The 20,812-nt window shown below is 46.2% G+C and overlaps 2 protein-coding genes across 3 annotated transcripts in view; one reads left to right on the top strand and one right to left on the bottom strand.

Moving 5' to 3' along the window:
- Sgpp2 (sphingosine-1-phosphate phosphatase 2) overlaps nt 1-11,171 on the top strand; it is a 104,195-nt gene extending 93,024 nt beyond the window's left edge. The window contains exon 5 of the mRNA XM_052193721.1: nt 10,620-11,171. Coding sequence (XP_052049681.1) covers nt 10,620-11,171 — 552 coding nt within the window. The remainder of the gene's footprint in view (nt 1-10,619) is intronic.
- A 7,469-nt stretch (nt 11,172-18,640) lies between these two features.
- The window catches only part of Farsb (phenylalanyl-tRNA synthetase subunit beta), a 68,939-nt gene continuing 66,767 nt past the window's right edge, over nt 18,641-20,812 (bottom strand). For both annotated transcript variants that reach the window (XM_052192785.1, XM_052192786.1), the window contains one exon: nt 18,641-19,115. In XM_052192785.1, the coding sequence (XP_052048745.1) occupies nt 18,964-19,115 (152 nt within the window). In that variant the 3' untranslated portion in view covers nt 18,641-18,963. The remainder of the gene's footprint in view (nt 19,116-20,812) is intronic.

The following is a 20,812-nucleotide window of genomic DNA, read 5'->3' as shown; positions in this document are numbered from 1 at the left end:
CCCTCCCTCCTCCCTTTCCCCTCCCTCCCCCTCTCTCCTCCCTCTGCTCTCCTCCCTCCTTCCTCCCTTCCTTTTCCTCCCTCCTCCCTCTCCTCTCCCCCTTCCTCCATCCCCCACATGCTGTCTCCCCCTCCCCAGCACTAGGACTGCAGCACTCATGACCATGCTGAGCTTTTTCTGAGGGTTCAGGATCTGAGCTCAGGTTCTTGTACTTTACCCACTGAGACAGCTCCCAAAACCAGTTCTCAGGAGGGAGGGACACCTCACAGGAGGTCCTCAGGACATTCCAGCTACATCTCATTTAATCAACGGGATGACAGAACAGCTGGGAATGGGGAGGGGCATTCCATGTCTTCTTGTGGACGTGAAAGTCACCACAACATGAAGAACTATTAAAGGACTGCAGCCTTAGGAAGGTTGATAATCACTGCTCTAATTGCTCTTACGAGAATTAGCTACCCCATTGGATAATCCACCGCAACTTTGTGAGGGAAGTCCTGTTCTTCCAAATGATGAGACCTCTCTGTGATTGAGATGTCCAGGCTCACCACAGATGGAGGGTGGCCATATATATACATCTTCTCGACACTCTGAAAAGCAAGATGCCAAGGGTCTGTCTTTCCAGTGGAGGGAGATCTGCACAGTTCTTCCTTGGGGAGCTTAGCTTTTGCCCACAGACCCAACATCCAGGGCATAAACCAGTATTCCCCTGGAGCTTGGAGGAAGGACAAAGACAGACTTCCTCTCCCTCCAGGTGTGAACAGTTGTGACGCCCGGGGCTGTCACAAATCCACAGATTCCCCTTTGTGTGCACAAGTTCCCCATAGCAGAACTTCACATCCAAAGATGACTTTTTCAGTGCATTCTGAAGCTTTTACTATCATATGTGCTTCACCAAAGAAAGTGGGAGGCCCCGCCACGCTGCGTACACACGGCCCTGTGCTGGCCTCTGTGGTCTAGCAAATTGAGGTAGACTTGGTCACTCACCAGTGTACTCCTTGTCCCTCAACGTCCTCTGAGAGTTTATTAGACATGCAGTCAGGTCCCACCTGGACCCTGCGTCATGGGAAGTTGCATTCAAGAGCTTCCCTGTGGGGTTCTTATTGTGAGGTGCAGTTTGAAAGCAGTCCATACACATCACAACCCCTGACAAGACAGTGACAATGCTGATTACACACAGCCTGCACGGGCCTGTCGGATACCTACATCGCATGGAACACGACTCTGCTCTGTTCTCTGGTTACTCAGAGACCCTGCTGCCCACCCAGGCTCAAGAAAGCTCACTTAAGGGTCTGACGGTGTCTTTTGTGTCTCCCAGCAGCTCGGCCTGCCCCTCCACCTGCCAATCTCACTGAGCTCCTCAGCAGTTGTCAGAGATGATGATAAAACCCTCCTGGAAACATGTCTGAGCTGCTGTCATAATCCTCCTGGCCTGCCGAGCCCTGCCATTTGTCACAGATAGACTCTTCATACACACGGGAATTTGGGGTGGGGAGTTTGGTGTGGTTCGTGAACAGCAACTGCTGGGACTTGTTCGACTCTGTGGAGGCAAGAGAAGCAAGTGATGATTTTCTAAGTAGAGCTAGGTATGGATAAAATTTAGAAATAGATGCAGGGCCCCAATATATTCCTAGTTAATATTGAAAGCATACAAAGCTATAATAAACCTGATTATATAATGTCCCTAAGAAATGTAATGTTTATCTTACTTTGTAGTGTACTAGTACTATTTAAAAGAAACATACTGGGTTGGAGAGGTGACTGAGAGGGTAAAATATGCGCTGTATGTAGTAAGCACGGAGGCCTGAGTTTGGATTGCTAGTGCCCACAGAAGCCAGGACAGTAGCACAGGTAGCCATGAGCCCAGTGCTGATGAGGCAGAGGGAGCAGAATCCCAAAGGTTGGCCAGCCAGATGGTCTGGCTGGAGCAGCAAGCTTGGGGTCGGTGAGACACCCTATCGCTAAGGTTAAAGCGAGAGGCCCAGAGAGATGGCACAGCACTCAAGACTGAGCTCCGCTCTTGCAGAGAACCCAGGTTGGGTTTCCAGAGTGCATGTTGGGTGGTTCATACCACCTGTAATGCCAGCCTCAGAAACCCAACATCCTCTTCTGTTGGTACCCACATGTGCGCACACACACACACACACACACATACGGACACAAAATAAGTAATTAAAGATCATATATAAATAAAAATAGATTCTGTTTGAATGTACTCTATTTGAATATATCCTATTTGAACATAATCATCAGACAGTTTTACCTATAACTGTTTCATCTGAACAGCATCAAATAATCATCTACTTACTAGAGTATCTTTTTTAATCTTTCCAAATTATGTCTTCTAAGTACAAAATTAACATATACTAAAGGCCTTTTTATGAATGTCTATTTTTATTGTATGTGTAGAATATCGGCTTGCCTGTATGTGTGTGCACCATGTCTGTCCCTGGAACTGTGGAGGCTAGAAGAGGACATCAGGTCCCCAAAATTGAAGTTACAAATGGTTGAGAGCTGCCATGTGGGCACTGGGAACTGAGCCTGGGTCCTCTGCAAGAGCGCCCAATGCTCTGAATAGCTGAGCCATCTCACCAGCCCTGGGTCCAAGGCTTTACTCAATTCATTGAATCATGATTTTGCCAGCAAGCTTTAATGAAGGAATCAATAGATCTTCTCAGAAGTGTACTGAGCACATTAAGGCTGCTGGGCTATACATGAAATGGATTCCGCATCCGATAGAGTCACAAAGGCAACATGTTCTGATCTTTGGCAGAATAATTTTATTTCTTAAAAAATTATTATTTTTTCTTTTATTGAGAATTTATTTTTTCTCACATAATGTATCTAAGGTTTTCCCTCCATTTGATCCTCCCAGCTCCTCCCAGCTCCTCCCCTCCTCCCCTTCTCCCCTCCTCCCTCCCGTCTGGATCCCACCCCCTTTCTGTCTCTCATTAGGAAATAGACAGGCCTCATGAAAGGAGTAATCATAAATTATAATCAGATAAAATCACAACTTCACAACTAAAACATCAGAATTGGAGAAAACAAAACCACGGAAGGAAGACAGCCCAAGAAAAGGCCCAAGAAGCAGATATAGACACAGAGACCCACTTGTTCACATACTCAGCGATCCCATCAAAACACTAAACTAGAAGCCATAGAATATATGCAAGGGGCCAGTAGGGTAAAAAGAGAGAAGAATATATATGTGTATTTATATGTTTGCATATATGTATATGCATATATTCTCTCTTTATACATATACTCTTTTTATATTCATATATACACACATATACATATATACATATACATCCAAATCAGACAATATATATAAATCATATATCTACAATACAAACACACACACACACATATATCAGACAAAATTTGGAAAGGGGGAGCCCAGATACAACATTATGAGACAAGGAACCACCGCCATCGATACTGTTTAGCTTGCTTGGTGTTGTCTGTATAGCGCTGAGCATGCAACCCACCCTTAAGAGGAGTTTGTTTCCACAGTGAGACTCCCTGCAAGTGGTTGTCAGTTGCAGATAACCTAGCTTCTGGGCTAGGGTTGGGGGGGCACTGTCTGCTTTTCCTTTCAGCTCTAGGACCCCATCTAGTGCAGACCTGTGGATGCTGCCTCCGTCTCTGTGAGAAGATAAGAACTTTGCTCATGTTGGTTTATTTAAAGGGCCTTGTTTCCTGGGGTGCTCCATCCCCTCTTTCTGCCTCCCTTGTGCAGGGTTCCCTGAGCCACAAGAGGAGGGATTCGACAGAGGGAGACATCGCATTTAGGGCTGAGTTCGAGGCTCTCTCAATGTCTGCATAGCATTTGACCGTGAGTCTGCAGTGGTCACCATCAGCTGCAGAAGGATGCGTCTGCACCGTTGTTGCATAGATCAACACTTTTGTGGCTTTACCCATCCTTTGGTAGGGTGCAGGGTGCCTTCCTGTACCTAAGACACTAGCACGTAGGAGTGAAGGCTCTCTGTAGGCAGCAGCCTCGACTTCCCCATGTTCAGTGAGTTGTGTGGGTGCGGGTTTCAGCAATGGAGCCTTGCCATCAGTTTGTGGAGAGCAGCCTATAGTCCTAGGGTAAGAACTGGAGTTGTGTGGGGGTTTGCCATGTTCCCTTTGTTCAACAACTCAATTAGATGTAACCCAATCCCAGGACTGGGGGCTTCATTCAGTGACAAGATATATTCACCTGGGGCTCCGGCTCACCCATTATTTGGCAATTTTGTTTACGTTGCCTTCATATATGAATATATTTTAGGGATTCCACTGGACTAGGTTCCTAGACCGTGTCTCAAATGGCCTCTGATTTTAGCTGTCTCTCCCTGTATTCCCTCCCTCCTCCTGTCCTCTCCCGACTTGATCCTCTGGTTCCAGTTCCCCCACCCCATGCATCTTTAACTATCAATTCTATTTCCCTTTCCTAGGGAGATCTATCTGCCCCCTAGTCCCTTACTCTATACCTAACCTCTGTGGTTCTATGGATTGTAACTTGGTTATCTTTGACTTAACAGTTAATATCTACATATAAGCAAACATGTATTGTGTTTGTCTTTCTGCACCTGGGTTACCTCACTCAGGATGGTTTCTCTAGCCCTATCCATTTACCTGTGAATTTCACAACTTCATTTTTTAAATGACTGAGTGCCATTACATTATATAAGTGTGCCACAGTTTCTTTATCCAGGCAGAATCATTTTCAGTGAACAGAAATCATTTGCCTTTTAATAAGACAAAACCCAACTAGATAGCTTGTCCCTTCAGGGAAAATTCTGAGGATAGTACTGTGAGAAAGTTTAATGCTATTGACAGTTTTTTTTTTGGTTGCTTATCTGTTGAGATAATATGTTCAGTATATTAAATATATTAGGTGAATAAAATGAATTTCTTTTTACTTTTCTTCCATCACAACTAAAAATCATTTTTTGAAACCAAAAAAAAAAATTTTTTTTTTTTGGAGACAGGATTCTGAGTTGTTCAGACAAGTCTGAGCCTTGATCCACTAAACAGTGAGGTAAGCGAAGTTCTCCCTCCTGTGACCTTCAGGTGACCTTTGTCCTTGTGCAACATCAAAATGAGGCTTTGTCTCACATCCACATTCTTGAGACAGGATTTCATGTAGCTCAGTCCTGAATCACTGTGGCCAGGCGTCTCACCTCGCGCTGCTTGGTTCTCCTGCCTCCGCCTCCCCGGCGCCACAGGATTACAGGCATGGGCCGTCATGAACACTTCAGCTTTTATAATTTATTAATTTTGGGGGAGAGGGGAGCACTTGCTATTCTGCCCTGCAAAATATGTCCATACTTTGTAATATTTTAATACACCCACAGAAATCCATCCCTTGTCAAAACTATCAACGCGACTTCTCTTGACTCTTTAAATAGTCTCCCTTTGCTCTAAACCTATGGCCCCGAGGAAGGCTGGTGTCCTCTTTTCGGCCCCGTGTGTCTCCTTCCCAGCATCGGTGAGTTTTCAGAAGGTCTTTTCAAGCCTCTCTTTGTAGCTACAGAGTGACATGCTTGCTGGTTTCCTAGTCCTAGATGTGTAACGATCCTAGGCCACGTAGAGTGGCTTCAAGGACACCCATGGCACACAAAGGGGACAACAGAGTGGCCGAGAACCCACTCTTGATCCCACGGCAGCAGATCCCACTGTTCACGACTTGGGCCGTGGAGCCTGCGTGCTGCTTGGCTGCCTGCTTCTGATCGAGCTCTGTTTCTTTCCTGATTTTTATTTCCTGTATGGTGTCTGCACAGGTCTGGGCACACATGCGTGTGGTGCACATGTGCAGCACACCCATGTGTATGTGGCATGGGGCCACAGGTTGACACGCCGGGTGTTTCCCCCTTGATTACCCTCCACTTTATTTACAGAGGCAGGGTCTCTGGTTGAATCCAGAGCTTCCCAATTCAGCTAACCAAGCCAGTCTGTCTCAGAGACTCCCTGTTTGGGATTAAAGGTGGGCCACCACACCCACCTGGCATTTACCTGGGTTCCAGTGATCTGATCCCCAGTACTTGTGCTGCACTGACCTCTGAGACAGATTCTCACTCTGTAGTTCAGGCTGACCTGGAGTTTGCAATTCCCCTGCCCCAGGCTCCTGAGTGCTAGTGGTAACAGGCCCAGGTGTGGCACCTGGCTTGTCTGTAGACACTGATGTATGATTATTGAAAATTAATACTTTTGAGCATATATGTTCACTTTTCTTCCCCATACAAATACTAACTACATAACACCCGGGTTTCTTTCTGAAATCACTAATATGCATATTCATGAGCACTGTGGCCTTCCCGCTTGCCAAAGCCATTATTGAAGCCTGTTTTTATTATTCTGAGAAATCAAATTAAACTCATGCTAGCACAGGAAAGCATACTCCAAGATGGTCAGGAGTTGACACTGACAGATTTCCAGTGGCTACCCTTGTTACTCCGGAACAAGAGGAAGGCCAGGTCTGACTTGGGTCGTCATCCGTGTGGTGACATTCAGAGCAGTCTGTGTGTGCATCTTGGCTTTGCCTGGGTTCCTGGCTTCAGCTCACTCCCTGAGACCCTCAGGGCTTGGAGCAGGCCCTTCATGTTCTCAGCAGGGGATCTGGCAGAGGGGAAGACGCCTGAGCCAGAGTTCCCAGGCCTACGTGCCTCAACGGGCCAGGGACCTGAAAGCATTCTTTGCCAGGCTGAAAGAGTGTCTGACTCTGCCCCTCTTCCTAGCCAGACAACCTGGGCAGCCCTGACCCCTCAATAGTGTTCTTCAGGGGAGATGCTAGGGGATAGGATGCAAATTTGTCCCAGGAAACCACACAGGGATGGAGGGTCAGAACTCACCAATGTAGACGAGCGGTAAGGGCACACTGTACGACTTTCCAGAGATGCTCACCAAAACCGAACAAGTCCTTTCTGTTTGGCTAATGATAAGAATGCAGTGTCGTGTGCTAATAGACGTCGTCACTAAACTTTGCACTGACGTTCCTTTCCTCAGAGGAGTCCTTCTTCACTTTCGGGTCACCTGGTTTGTGCTACTCACATCTACATGGCTTTCTGCATCTGGCTTCTATTGCTCAATGCAGTGACATCGACTCCCACTTATTGTCCTGAAATGACATGATTTATGTCTGCCCTTCGGCTGGATGATCCTGCACTGTATACACAGAACACATTGTCTTTATCTGTTCATCTGCTGACAGATACCGAGGCTGATTCCATAGCGTGGCTGCCGTGAAGAGCCTAATGGTATTTTTATTAATGTAAAAACACTAAACTGGGCATAGCCATGTACTTAGCCAGGCTGGCACTCTGTAGGCGGAGGCAGGAGGATTAGGAGTTCAGGGTCATCTCTGGCTACATTCAGAAAGCAGTGTCTCTAAATAAAGAAGTACTGTATTGATAGAAAAAAAAGGCAGAGGTATTAACTGCATAAAATTTAGGAAACTATGGCAGTGAGTCAGTAGAGCATACAAAAAGATAGAAATTGTCTGTAATATTCCCATTCAGAAAGCCCATTTTATTCCTTTCTGATATTTTACCCATGCGTGCATGCATGAGTTTGCGTGTCTGTGTGTGTGTGTGTCTGTGTCTCTGTGTGTGTGTGTGTGTCTGTCTGTCTGCTTAAGATTAGACTGTATTATGTTCATTACATCTCACTTACTGCTAACTTCGAAGCCATGGGGAGGGACATGAGATTTCCAGACATGTGTCTTTTCAAATGGAAAATCTTCGTCTTCTATTATTGAATAAGGAAGCGGCTGTGCTTCCTCAGTTCATTTTGTGTGTGAGCCGCAGGACATGTTCAACTCATGCCTTATTTTTTTTTTCAGAGTCTCGCTGTGATGCTGGCCCCTTTCTTTAGGCTAATTTTTCTTGCTTGCATTTTCGGGTTTTTTTCTAGTGGAACACGTTACCTTCGGTCTTAGTTGCATAAACTGAAATAGCCCAAGAACTATTTCCAAGGGTAAACTAATCCTTCCTTCCTTCCTGAGACCAAGTCTCCTGTATTCTAAGCTGTCATCAGACTCACTCTGTGGCTGGAGGTGACCTTGAACTTTTGACCCTCCTGCCTCCGATGCCCTGAGTTCCGGGATAACAGGTGCATGGCCCTGTGTCCTAGTTTTAGTCCATGCTGATGCTGAGGGTTCCTGCATGTTAGACAAGCACCCCACCACTGAGCAGTCTCCCCAGGACTGAGGTGACAGGAACTTTCGTGAACAATTTTACTCTCTTCGGTTTCATTCAACATCCTTGAGTAGAGTCATAGGTCTAAGTGTTTATGTAATGCTGCATGCTTTGTAATTTAACTATCTTCATCTCTGGAAATGTTTTTGAAGGTTTTTGTTTTTGTTGAGGTTTTGTTTGTTTTTTATTTGTTTTGTTTTGGGACTAGTGCTAGGGCCAGCCTGAGCTACAGAATAAGACCTTGTCTCAAGAAAAGTTATTTAAAAATAAAACTTAGAGCATTTATAGCTCTTTTATTTAGAAGTATTTACAAAAAAATTGTTATAAGAAATTTACAGTTCCCAACTTGGAAATCTCACTAGTTATGACTCAAGTGTTTTTCTTATAAAAATACCTACATACCTTTATCATAGTATCACTTTTCATGGATTAAAATCCAAATGTATGGCTGGGGAGGGGGGCTCCAACTTCAGCCATGTTGGCTACAATTAGTTTTGCCTCAAATGCTGGGGCTGTGGATGAAAATAATTTAGTTTGGTTTGAAGATGAACATAATTCATTTATAAAGACTATTCCAACCAGATGTTAGGGACTTTGGTAACCGTAATTACAAAAGAATACAGAAGGAACCAGGGTGAATTCTTACTTATCCTTTGAAACAATGGGTAGCCAGCACCCCAGCCTCCTGACTCTGCAGTCGACTGTCTGCTCTATTCTAGTTCAGACGCCTTGAGAAAGACTGCAAATACATCAGCAACCTTAGCTCAACCTTAGCTTTCTGGCCAGACACTTTCAATGAGCCCAGAGGAAAGTATCTCATCACAGCAAAGCCAAAACAAGGGAAGTATGTGAAGTACACTCTTCACCTTGCACCCGGTGGGGAGGGAGATCACGGTGGAGATACGTGACAGTGTGTGAGAGAGGCAGAGTGCCGAGCCTTAGAGACCAGCTGGAAGAACTTGCCAGGTAGAGATGGCTGGAGCACGCTATAGCTAAAAGGAATATAAAACTGTACTCCATGCTTTTAACAAAAGGCAAGCCTTGACCAGAGAAGCTTCTGTTTGCAGCGGGCAGCAGTTAAGTGGGCAGAGGCTCAGAACGGGTCAGAGTCCGGGAAATAACTGTCTGTACTGGAAATGAGTGCACAACACTAAACAGGACATCTGCTCCACCCCCTCCACGGCTCAGGGAACATTGTAGGAGAGAGAGCAGAAAGAATGACTGAGCCAGAGGACAGGGGGAGCGCCGTGTGTGAGGAGATGTTTTGGACATAGCCTTGCACTCAAGAACTTATTGCAGCAGAAGCAACCAGCATAAGACCTACACAGGACTGAGCTCATAAACAGCCTATCAGGGAACGGGGAGGGGCTCAGGAGGCCCCGCCTCTCCCCAGGAAGCCTTTAATGGTTATTAGTGAGTTGTTTTTTTTTTTTTTAAATTCATATGTGGGAAGTTGCCCATGCTCCAGTAACTCACTGTGTAGATCAGGCTAGCCTAGAACTCACAGAGATCTGCCTGCATGCCTCCCAAGTGCTGGGATCAAAGGTATAAGCCACAATGCCCGGCTCCAAAAAAAAAGAAAGAAAGAAAGAAAGAAAGAAAGAAAGAAAGAAAGAAAGAAAGAAAGAAAGAAAGAAAGAAAGAAAGAAAGAAAGAAAGAAGGAAGGAAGGAAGGAAGGAAGGAAGGAAGGAAGGAAGGAAGGAAGGAAGGAAGGAAGGAAAGAAGGAAAGAAGGAAAGAAGGAAAGAAAGAAGGAAAGAAAGGAAAAGAAAAGAAGAAAAGAAAAGAAAAAAAGAAAAGAAAATTTTTTTAAAATTTCAAAAAGCAAGCAGACATCCATTTGAGTTCTGTAGGAAAGCAGTGAGAAACTCCTGGAACGTGCTAAGGATTTTGACCTTGCTTCGGCCGCACTCTGGATCAGAGGAGAGTGTCTATGCTGCCTGGTTTTAATGGTTCGTGACATAACCTAGGACCATCTGGGAAGAGAGGCATTTCTCCTGCGGTACTTATACTAGTGAAGTGGGTTTAAGGACTTAATGGGTCATTCATCTGGTAATGTTTACTATTCAGGTTTTTTATTTTTATGCAGTAAAGAGTTTAGAGCCTTCACACTATCTGCCAAGAAAGGGTGGTGCCACCTCTGTGAATACTATGACAATTCTTGTGACCTAAGGTGTCACAAAATAGCAAAATATGGTTAAATGAACACAAAACTATCAACCACTCTACTCAGAAATTCAGAATTTATTCTTGAAATACAGAAATGTTCTTGTGAGAGAGTATGTGACACCCATAGCACGGTGACTGTGGATAGTATTTCCTATCCTCGCTTGAATTCTTAGATCTATCCTTTCTTTGAATGCATACTAGAAGGTAAAGCCGTGCAGAGATTGCATTCCCAGTGCTAAGCAGCCATTTTCTTTTCTCTCCCGGCAGGATGTCCTGGGTGGCGTTCTGATCACTGCAGTCCTCATTGCCCTGACCTACCCGGCCTGGACCCTCATCGACTCCCTGGACTCCGCCAGCCCCCTCTTCCCTGTGTGTGTCATTGTCGTCCCGTTCATCTTGTGCTACAATTACCCTGTGTCTGACTACTACAGCCCGACCAGGGCGGACACCACCACCATCGTGGCTGCCGGGGCTGGAGTCACCCTAGGATTCTGGATCAACCACTTCTTCCAGCTGGTGTCCAAGCCCACCCCATCTCTTCCTGTGCTTCAGAACATCCCACCCCTTACCACTGACATGCTGGTTTTAGGGCTGACCAAATTTATGGTGGGGATCATGTTAATCCTCTTGGTTCGTCAGCTGGTGCAAAACCTCTCCCTGCAAGTATTATTCTCCTGGTTTAAGGTAGTTACTAGGAACAAGGAGGCCAGGCGAAGACTGGAGATTGAAGTCCCTTACAAGTTTGTCACCTACACCTCTGTTGGCATCTGTGCCACAACCTTTGTGCCAATGTTGCACAGGTTTCTGGGATTGCTCTGAGCCCAAGACAGTTTGAACTAGTCCGCTCGTGCGAGATGCAAAATGGAGAACACTGTTGATTCAGGTAATCTAATGCCTCCTGTTTAAGAAAACCCTAAGTCTTAGTTTCGTTTCGCTGATGTAACATAGATACTACTGCTGTGGTAACCAGCCGTGTGATTCATCTGTAAGGACGCCAGGCTCAAACCACAGCTGAGGTCCACAAGACCACCCCTCCCCTTTCTGTTACATGGACTTAGGACATGGTCTTGGGTGGACAGGAGTTGTAGCCCAACTTAGAATGGCTGCAAGCCCCACCAAGACCCAGGAGACTTGAGGTAATATGAAGGCAGGATAGTTCTTTTCAGTTATAGCCTTGCCTAATGCCGAGTCTCAATCCCCTAACTGGAGTTTGGTCTGGGAGTAAGGGTGGCACCATGGAAAATCGCAACTCCTTGGACAGAGTGACTTCTTGTGCTGGGATCAGACTGGACTGTGACTGAGTGGGTGGCGGGACTATTCTAGAATAAAGTTTCCCGTGAGGAGCCTGAAGACAGTAGAGCCACAAGGCCACCTGAAGAGCTTGCTTTATGTACCCAGCCCATCTCCTCCAGGCACTGTTGCTGAAGCAAGACACCGGTCTCCCTTGCATATACTCTGCAGCGTCCAGGGATTCAGTTTCTACACCAGTGTAAGCAACACATGACGGCTGCCAGCCTCTCACGGGTAGAAACGAGGCCACGCTGAGACCCCTCCTGCGCTCTCCTGCCAAGCCTACAAGGCCCTGGATCAGCACAAGAATGGATGAGTGTCATCCTCTGGAAGCCTGACCAAGTTAGGCAGCCCTGACTTTGCCTCATCCCTGTGACTTTATCTCAACAGTGCTCTGCCACTTTGTATAAATGTTTTCAATTATTCACCTGCTGGGCAGAACCAGGGGCTCCCTCTCAAGTCTTCCCCGCTCTTCTGACCTCTTAGCAGTTTTAAGATTTTCAGTTAAGAACTTTAAGATGTTTAGATCTGAAGGATTTTAGTGCAAGAAAAACTGCAGTCTATTTTGAGAAAATAAGCCAGTTAACTGGAACACCTGTTAAACCTAGAGTGGCCCTCCTTAGCTCCTTAGATCTAAGAAGGTATTCATGATGCCCACAGCAGAGACCTCTTTCCCTGCACTTGGAGTTTCAGAATACAGATCAGATGCAATGACATGTCGAAAGGGTTGGTGTAACTGGTAGTTGTTGATTTTTTGAGGGATGGTGTCAGTAAGCCAGTGTTTCACTATACACACATATTGGACAAATTACACACACACACACACACATACACACACACACCCTTAAAAGCTACTGAGGTTCCAACTCTTGCATTCAGTGTGAACACCAAAGGCAACATTTGCTCTAATTTTAAGTATATCCCATGGCCTACGTTGGAATGATGTTCTTTGAATATAGTGTTTTAGTTTCTGAAGAATAATTCTTGGCACATGGTTTTAATCCCAGAACTTGGGAATCAGAGGCAGGCGGATCTCTGAATTTGAGGCCAGCCTGGTCTACAGAGTGAGTTCCAGGACAGCCAGGGCTACACAGAGAAACCCTGTCTTGGAAACGAACAAAAAGAACAATTATTCAGAAAAATGCCCATTTTTAACTTAACAATCCGTCTCTTATTTAATCATAGTTAAGAACAGGAAAGGAAACAGCCCCGCACTTGCCTGCTTTTGCTGACAGTATCTCAGCTCCATGGCTGGGGAGCTGCAAGTCCAGGTCTGCAGGTGTGCTCATGCCCAGCGTCCCCAGCAGATGGCTGTCGATGGGCCACTTTCTGCTGTTTCTCCCCCAATGCCCAAGCTACCAGACTAGAGCTTGTAATGCTGGTTAGTATCCACACAGGGTGACTGTAGTTGGTTCGTCTGAAGCCTGAGGACGAAGCTCAGCCTCTTCCACAGGGCTGTGTGTATTGTGTGTATCTCACAGCGGTGGGTGTGGTGACGAGGAAGCCTAAGGCCCAAGGACAGGGAAGTTAACAACTGATCGAATGCATGCAAGGCTGTGTTTACATAATGTAGATGGAGGATGAATATATTAGCCACACAACATTAAACTGTGGCCTGAGAATTTGTCATGACTCTTGGATGGACTTGATAACAGCAAATGAAGGGGGAAAATATTCATTGAAGATGCCAAGGTTAGTTTTGGATTCCTACGGCATTGGTTTTAAATGATCATGTTTTGCCCCTGGTGAGCCTTCCCAATTCACTGTGTTCACTTCTTACTGGGCAGCACTGCACTCTAGTAAATTCTCTCTTGGGTCTCCTTTCAAAAACATGTTGGCAACTTCTCTCTGGAGAGAGAGTGCCCCCTGCTGGCTTAGCTTGTCTTAGTCCAAAGGCCCTCTTGCTCTGGCCTGGCCTGGTCACCACAATGTGTTAAGTCTAGCCCTGGCCCACCTAGACACCACAGCTTTTCGGCTCCTCTGGGAATCGGGGAAAAAGGATACATCCTTTTCCCATCTTGCTACTACGCTGAACTAAGGCGTCAATCTAGAACCGGCTTTCTACACAGCTGCCCGTTTTGGGTCATTTTTGCCCAGACTTGTCCCATATGGTGGGAAAAGACATAAGCAAGACCCTTAAACTAACACCCTTTCATGGCAGCCACTAAAACCATTCCACACTGCGCCTGGTAACTTGGGGTTTTCTTGCCTAAATACACAACTCATCTTCCGGGGATAATCCCAGCATGTGGTATTTCAGACCATATGTTTCAGGTTTCTATTTTGGAAGCCTTCAACTGTCTTGCTTATGCAGTGTGTGTAAATTTATTCTTTTTTAAAATAAAATCCTTTTTTTTGTTTGAGTCTGATTATTAAATGCTTTAAAATCTAATGTTTTGTTTCTGTGGATTTTTTTTTTCCTTTTTCGTGACAGGGTCTCAGTCTGTCATCCAGGTTAGCCTAGAGTGAAGAGAACTAAAATGTCTTCATAGCTAACCACCCTCCCTGGTGGCGGAGCCGCTTGAACACTTTCCCTGAGTCTAACTTGCCTGACTGTATGTAATGCTCTGTCTGTCTTCAGGCACCTTGATTTGCTCTTTGAATTAGCAATTCAAAGAAGATTGCTCTTAGATTAACCAGTTACAGAGTCACTTAAGGCCGCATCTACACTATGAACGGTATACTCGGCACTCACACGCTAGGCACCTAAGCGATGTAAAAGTTCCAGTCTTTTCTGTGGCGTTCTCCCAGGTCAGAGAAGACATAGGCTCAGAGAATTTTAAGTCAGATCTGAAGTCAAGGTTGTGCAGAAAAGACCAGGCCATGGGAGGCAGCAGGACAAGGATTAATTTGGGCATGAGGACAAGAGCAAGTCCAGGCTCTATAGAGAGCATTGCAGGGGCCAGGCTTGGAGCAGAGCCAGGTTGCCCAGGCAGTGGGATGAGAAAGGAACAGGAAGATGTTCCACATGTAGGGACCAGATGGACAGAGACACCCCCTCCGGCTCTTACAGGGAGAAGCCAGAACAAACCTGCACGATCACCATGTGAGAACTGGGTGATGGATATGGTGTTCTCGCAGGCTCTTGTCATCCTGACTCAAATATTTCAGTGTGCCCTGGATACTGGATACCTTCACCCCTGCACCTCTGAACCACTTGCTCCCAGGTCTCCTAGTTAGAAAACATGAACCTGTGTCCCTTGTACACACCATATTCCTTGGGTGTCTCCACTCAGTTCCTCAAATTAGTCCTCAGAAACAATTTAGCTGTGAACGAGGTTTCTGGTCTCTCTGGTGAATGGATCTATTTCTCCAGCACAAGGTTACACTGACCTAAGCCTAACACATTTCATTTTAGACAGGGTTCTCCTCCAAGCCACGTGTGATGATTTTGCTTGTATGAGTGTGTATAATGGGCTTCTGACGCATCTTCCATTGCTCTCCACTCTGTTTGAGAAAGTCTCCCACTTAGCCTGAAGCTCACTATTTTGACAGGACTGCCAAGACAGACAGAAGATCCCCTTGGATCTTCCTGTCTCTGCCCCCTAGTACTGGGATCAGACACACGTGACATCATGCCCCACTTTCACACTGGTCCTGAGAAGTCATGTTCAGGTCCTCTGGCTTTCACAGCAACCCCTTAGCCAGCAAGCCATCTGCTCAGCCCCTAGCTTGTACTGGAAACTTGTGTGCTTTGCTGTTCCAAAGTCATATGGCAATTCTTCCTTCCTCACAAACATAAGACTTTAATAAATTAGTTTGGTCTTACTACACATCCGCTGTTCTCTTGACGTGGAGCACACCTGTAGTGCAGACTCGCATACTTACATGCATACTAAGACAGGGGGTGAATGTGGGCCATGAATAGAATGCTAAATTCTTAAAAACCACAGCCACATGAGACATGGCGGCTATATGAAGCCAGAGAAATTCCTCTTCCTTCTCCACGCCTGTCTATGTGGCATGCAAAAACAAACAAGAAACGCAATGGTGGCGCACTAGGAGTTCCGGCCGGGGCCGCTTTTTCCACTTAACACATCTGCCGGCCTTGCTTTTACTGTGACATCAGGATCCCCTGGGTTGGGACAAAGCCAGATTCTTCCCAGTGAAGGTGTTCAAAGAAAGCCAAACCTTTTGGTAACAGGTCTCTTCACGGAGGGTGGGGTGGCAACCTGCTGCCGCCTTAATACTCATACCTAAGAGGAGTTCATAACGTGCTAAGAGAGGAGGGGGTCTCCGGTCTGCAGCTTCGTCGCCTGGAAACCATATGGGTGGCCCTGAGGGAACAAATTATGCAGAGCCCACCAAACCCAGACCATCTTAACCCATCTCAGTTCAATGTTGATAAAAAGCTGTTGAAGGGTCCAGAAGATGAAAGGCATCCATTACACCCTATACAGACCCTAGCCCTGAGCTCTAGTGACCCATATACTGGAGAGTTCTCCCCACCTGAGCAAGCTTCCTACAGCAGTTTGTGGGGTACCTGTCTGCTTGTCCTGCTTCAGACGACCCCAAGTGCCCCTGCTGTAAATGAGCAGCCCAACTCATGGTTGAGATCTCTGACTGACCTACCCATCTCTGTCTAGCCGTGCACTCCCTATCTGCCCAGATCCCAGTGAGTAGTTTACCCCGGCTTGCCTCCAGCAAAATCTCCTTCTCCTTGGCTTAGGAAGGGCTTGTTTGAAAGGCTAGTATAGCATCCTCCCTCGTGACAAAGTGGCAGCTTCTGGAATGTAAGTTCCTTTGCCACCAAGTGTGGCATCAAAAAGGCACATTGTATACTTACTGTCCCCCCTTCTGAAAGGGCTCATTTGCATGAAGGCCTCTGATCCCCCTCTCAGCTGAGCCCTGCCTCCTCATATTTGCTAACTGAGCTGTTTTGAATGTTTTCTATCACGTAGCCATGCCCTAGTCCTAGCCTGGCTTCCTTAAACAGAAGTGAATGGCAGTGAAAGGCAATGCTGAGAGAAAAACCCTTGACTCAGAGCACTGAAGCAGTCATGAGAGAGACAAAAATAAATAAATAAATAAATAAATAAAAAATAAAAAAAAAGAGCACGGGGCTTTGCTTGGCTAGACACAGCTCTCTCAGCCCCTTGCTGGAGATGCTAATTCAACCAAGTCTGGTGGCCCACGTCCACAGCCATCCTTTCTGCCCATTGGAAATTCAAAGCCAAGCAGAGGATCTGAACTCACACAGTCAATCACAGACACTCAGCCCGTGGGGGAGAGGGGGAGGCACTTTTCCTTCTGGTCAGCAAGGTTATTTAGTTCCTCTTTTTATCCGAGGCCATGCTCCCCCCAGCAACCTCTGGCAGGTACCTTCAGGAGCTGCTGGTGTTCCCGGAGGTGTAGACACCCTGGATTTGGTTACACACGCCAGTCTCCACTTTATTTTTGCACCTGCCCAGGCCTGCCAAGATAGTACAGGCATAGTGGCTCAGAAAACGCAAGTTTATTTCTCCCTATTGTGGAGAATAAAGGTCCAAAACTGAGGTGCGAGAAAGTAGATTTAATCACAAGGGCTCTTCTGGTTTGTAGGTGGCCACCATCTGGCCTTGTATCCACAGGGCATCTTTGTCATCTCCACACTGGAACGGCAAAGCAAGCTTTCTGGTGTCTCTTCTGGAAAGCCACTGACCCCAGCAGGGAGGCTTCATTCATCCTCATAACCTCATCTAGCCCTGCCTGCCTCCGAAGACCTCACTTGTAAGAACCATCACTCAACTAACTAGACTGGAGAAGGGCATTTGGTCCATAGAAATATATATTAAGTTACTCAAAAATCCTAGTAACATAACCAGACAGAACTTTAGAGTTACAGTCGGGTCGAATGCTTTAAACAAGAGGTTCTACTTAGCTTAAGGCAGTTATTATGTCTTCTCAGGTCATTACTCTCCTTTTTGGTAAAGTGGAAGAGTCAGTCAATAATACAATGCCTCATCAATAAATACCAGAAGCACAGCGGTCAGCACAGGAGGACTCTCAGCAGCATCCCCCTCCTGAGCCACTGAGCCTCTCGTCCAGTGCAGGAGCCACCGTGTGCCTGGCTAGCTTCCACTCAGCCTGCTCCTGTTTAAAGACTGAAATATTGATCATGTGTGTCCCTGGCACCCCAGCAGGTCAGAAGGTACTGGATCCCAAGCTGTGCGCCATCAAATAGTGGGAATCAAAGCCAGGGCCTCAGCAAATGCAGTCAGCGCTTCTAGCCAGTCACCTCACCAGCCCCACTATCTCCTCTTCTTCTGCATCAATAGGACCATATGTAGTCGTTTATGTATGGCTTCTTTCTCTTAGCATGCGTGGACTCATTTATGTTATCAGGAGTCCATTCCTCATAAGGAATGCATGCCCTTCATAGAAAGGCTATGCGGTATGTTGCTACTATAAATAACACTGAATCTGCACAAAAACTGTTGTGTGATCACCAGGTTGAAACAACTAGATGGTGTTTCAGGTTTCAAGAAACCACCAAAATACTTTCCTGTCTATATCATTTTACATCCTCTTAACAGCAAAATGCAACAGTTCTACTTGGGCCACCAATATCCAATCCATCATTTAAACATGAGCCCTTTTTACATTTTTTAAATATGTATTGGTGTTTTACCTACATGCATATCTGCATCCCACTTAAGTGCCTGGTGCCCTTGGAGACCAGAAGTGAGTGTCAGATCTGGAATTACAGATGGCTGGGAGTCACCATGTGGGAGACAGGAATTAAATTCAGGTGCAAGAGCATCCAGTGCCCTTAATACCTTTCTAGCCCCGAGAGTGGTCATTTTAAGGAGTGTGCAGCAGTTTGTCAGTATGGTCTTTATCTGTATTCTGATGAGGACTAATAACCTTGTCTTATGAAGTTGTAATAAACTGTATATATACACACATACGAAAACACTCATACACATGCACAGACTGACATACCACTCACATACACATATATTCACACATAAATCAACTTTAAAAAAAAAAGATGAAAAGCTGTCACTGCTTGGTCATACTGATTCTTAAAATTTTTCCTGAAGTACTGATTTTATTGATTAATACATATCAGGTATAGAAAAGGCTTTTCTATTCAGGAGGAGTCGTAAGTAACTAACACTCTGAAGGCCAAGCAAAACTTCCACTTCCAGAACCCACCCTGCCGTCCAGATCACACTGGCTGTTGCACAAGCTGGCCTAATGCAGCTACGCAAGGGCCAGACAGCACATTTCACTTTATTAATCGCACAAATGGATGCGCCCTATACGAGAGGCCTGAAGGACACCACAGGAGCAGAAAGGGACACTTAGAGACAGAGTCACGCCACAGAGGCCAACTTCACAAAAAGGGCTCAATATTGATTTCCAGAGAGGAACAGGGCATGGTCAGCTCAAATTTGGTGATAACATCCGGATGAAGGACACCTAGCTTCCCAATGCTTTGACTCCCGACAAAGATCTCAGCACACCGTCCAGGGAAGAATGCAGAACCTGAAAGAGAGAGAGAGAGAGAAGAATCAATGTTCCTTCTGGAAAAAAAAAAGTCAAATGCCATTTAACACTAAAAGCCTACAAGTCTCCTTCAAAAATAACCATTCTTCTTTAAGCCACTGGCTGCGCGGTCAAGCACCCTGGCACTTGTTGGTATTAAGGAGCATGTACAGCTACGCCTGGGAACAGTCATGAGCAGAAGAGCCCTGATCTTTGGATCCTGGTGCTGAACGAGTGGCAGTCTTTCTTAGGGAAACTAAGTCCTGAAAAGAAGTAAAACTGGTGAGCCTCCAGGCACAGAGCAGAGAGAAGCAGGTTCTCCCACATCAGCACTTGCTGGATAAGAAGCCTGCTGCAGCTCCGTCCACTCCTTACCATACCATACTTCACTTTACACAAGACACCCACAAGGGACTACCACAGCCACAGGGACCTGCACCATGTGCTTACCAGCCACATCTCCTCCATGCAACCTGCGTCCCTGCCTCAACAGAGGCCTCTATGCAGATCGGTGTCACTTGTAAACCCACCCTGGCCCTAGCTGACCCCTGCCTCACTTCAGGCGGTCTGAGAGCTCCCTATTTGCTGCCAGAGCTCTGCTCCAGCCTCCACCCAGTGACCACTCTGGAGGCTGCAGCAGCAGAGCAGACACACGGGGAGGCCCACCCACTTCCTAGCCACCAAATTACCACTGCCACACGCTTATCAACGCGCTGGGCTCTGCACTAGTTTAAAAACAATGCTGATTCATTTCTCTCAACACCCACTTGAAAAGGGATCAGACCCACAGCTCCTGAAGGATTCAAGCAAAATGTTTACTGGCTTGAACTATAAATACTCAGCAGAACTGGGCCACAAGCCTGCCGTCTGCCACTCAGAGTGAGTGCATTATTTATGGGGGAGCAAACTGCTGAGTCTCTAATAGCTCCAAGGTCAGCATAATTAGGAATACAGAGTGGGAGGGGTGGATGGGGACTCTACTACTGTTGGGCTGATACCATGGAGACAGAGTTACACAGACTGCCCAGGCAATGCGCAGAGATACTGCTTCTGTTCTCAGGAAAGAAGAAAATATTTTTATCATTCTTAGCCCAAAAGCAATATGGCTGAACTATTTCCCACATCTCATCCAGCTAAGTGATTCTGTGTCACAGTCAAAGCCAGCCAGCCAGCCCATGAACTCCATTTTAGTGCCACAGCTGGCTCTGTGCCCTAATCCACACTCAGGAAAGGGCTGAGGAAAAGAATGTTGTACAACAACTCAGAAACCAAGCTGGATAGATAATAAAGAATCTGGTTATGACAGTAATTATGGTTAAATCTGATAGAGGACATACTCATCCTGTAAAATGAAAATATAACCTAAAAGACAACATTACCCATAAAGACAAGTCTGTCAACTGCATCCCCATCAACAGCAGGAAAGACAGGGAGGGAGGAAGGAAGGGAGGGAGGGAGCGAGGGAGGGAGTCTTCAAGGCAGAATGAAGAGGACTTTTCAAAGGACAAGCCCATTCAGGACCCAAGCTGGGCTGTGCCCACACCCCTGCCCTCGCCCTCCTTTGGCCAGCTGTGAGGCTGCACACATAACAAGCAGCACTGAATGATGAGGGTGCTCCTGATGAGCGTGCTCCTGATGAGGGTGCTCCTGATGAGGGTGCTCCTGATGAGGACAAGGAACTCTGAAGAGAACTCTGG

Source organism: Apodemus sylvaticus, chromosome 9, assembly GCF_947179515.1.
Source record: "Apodemus sylvaticus chromosome 9, mApoSyl1.1, whole genome shotgun sequence".
Classification (NCBI taxonomy): domain Eukaryota; kingdom Metazoa; phylum Chordata; class Mammalia; order Rodentia; family Muridae; genus Apodemus; species Apodemus sylvaticus.
The sequence above is the reverse complement of the archived record's forward strand: the minus strand, read 5'-3'. Positions and strand labels throughout refer to the sequence as shown.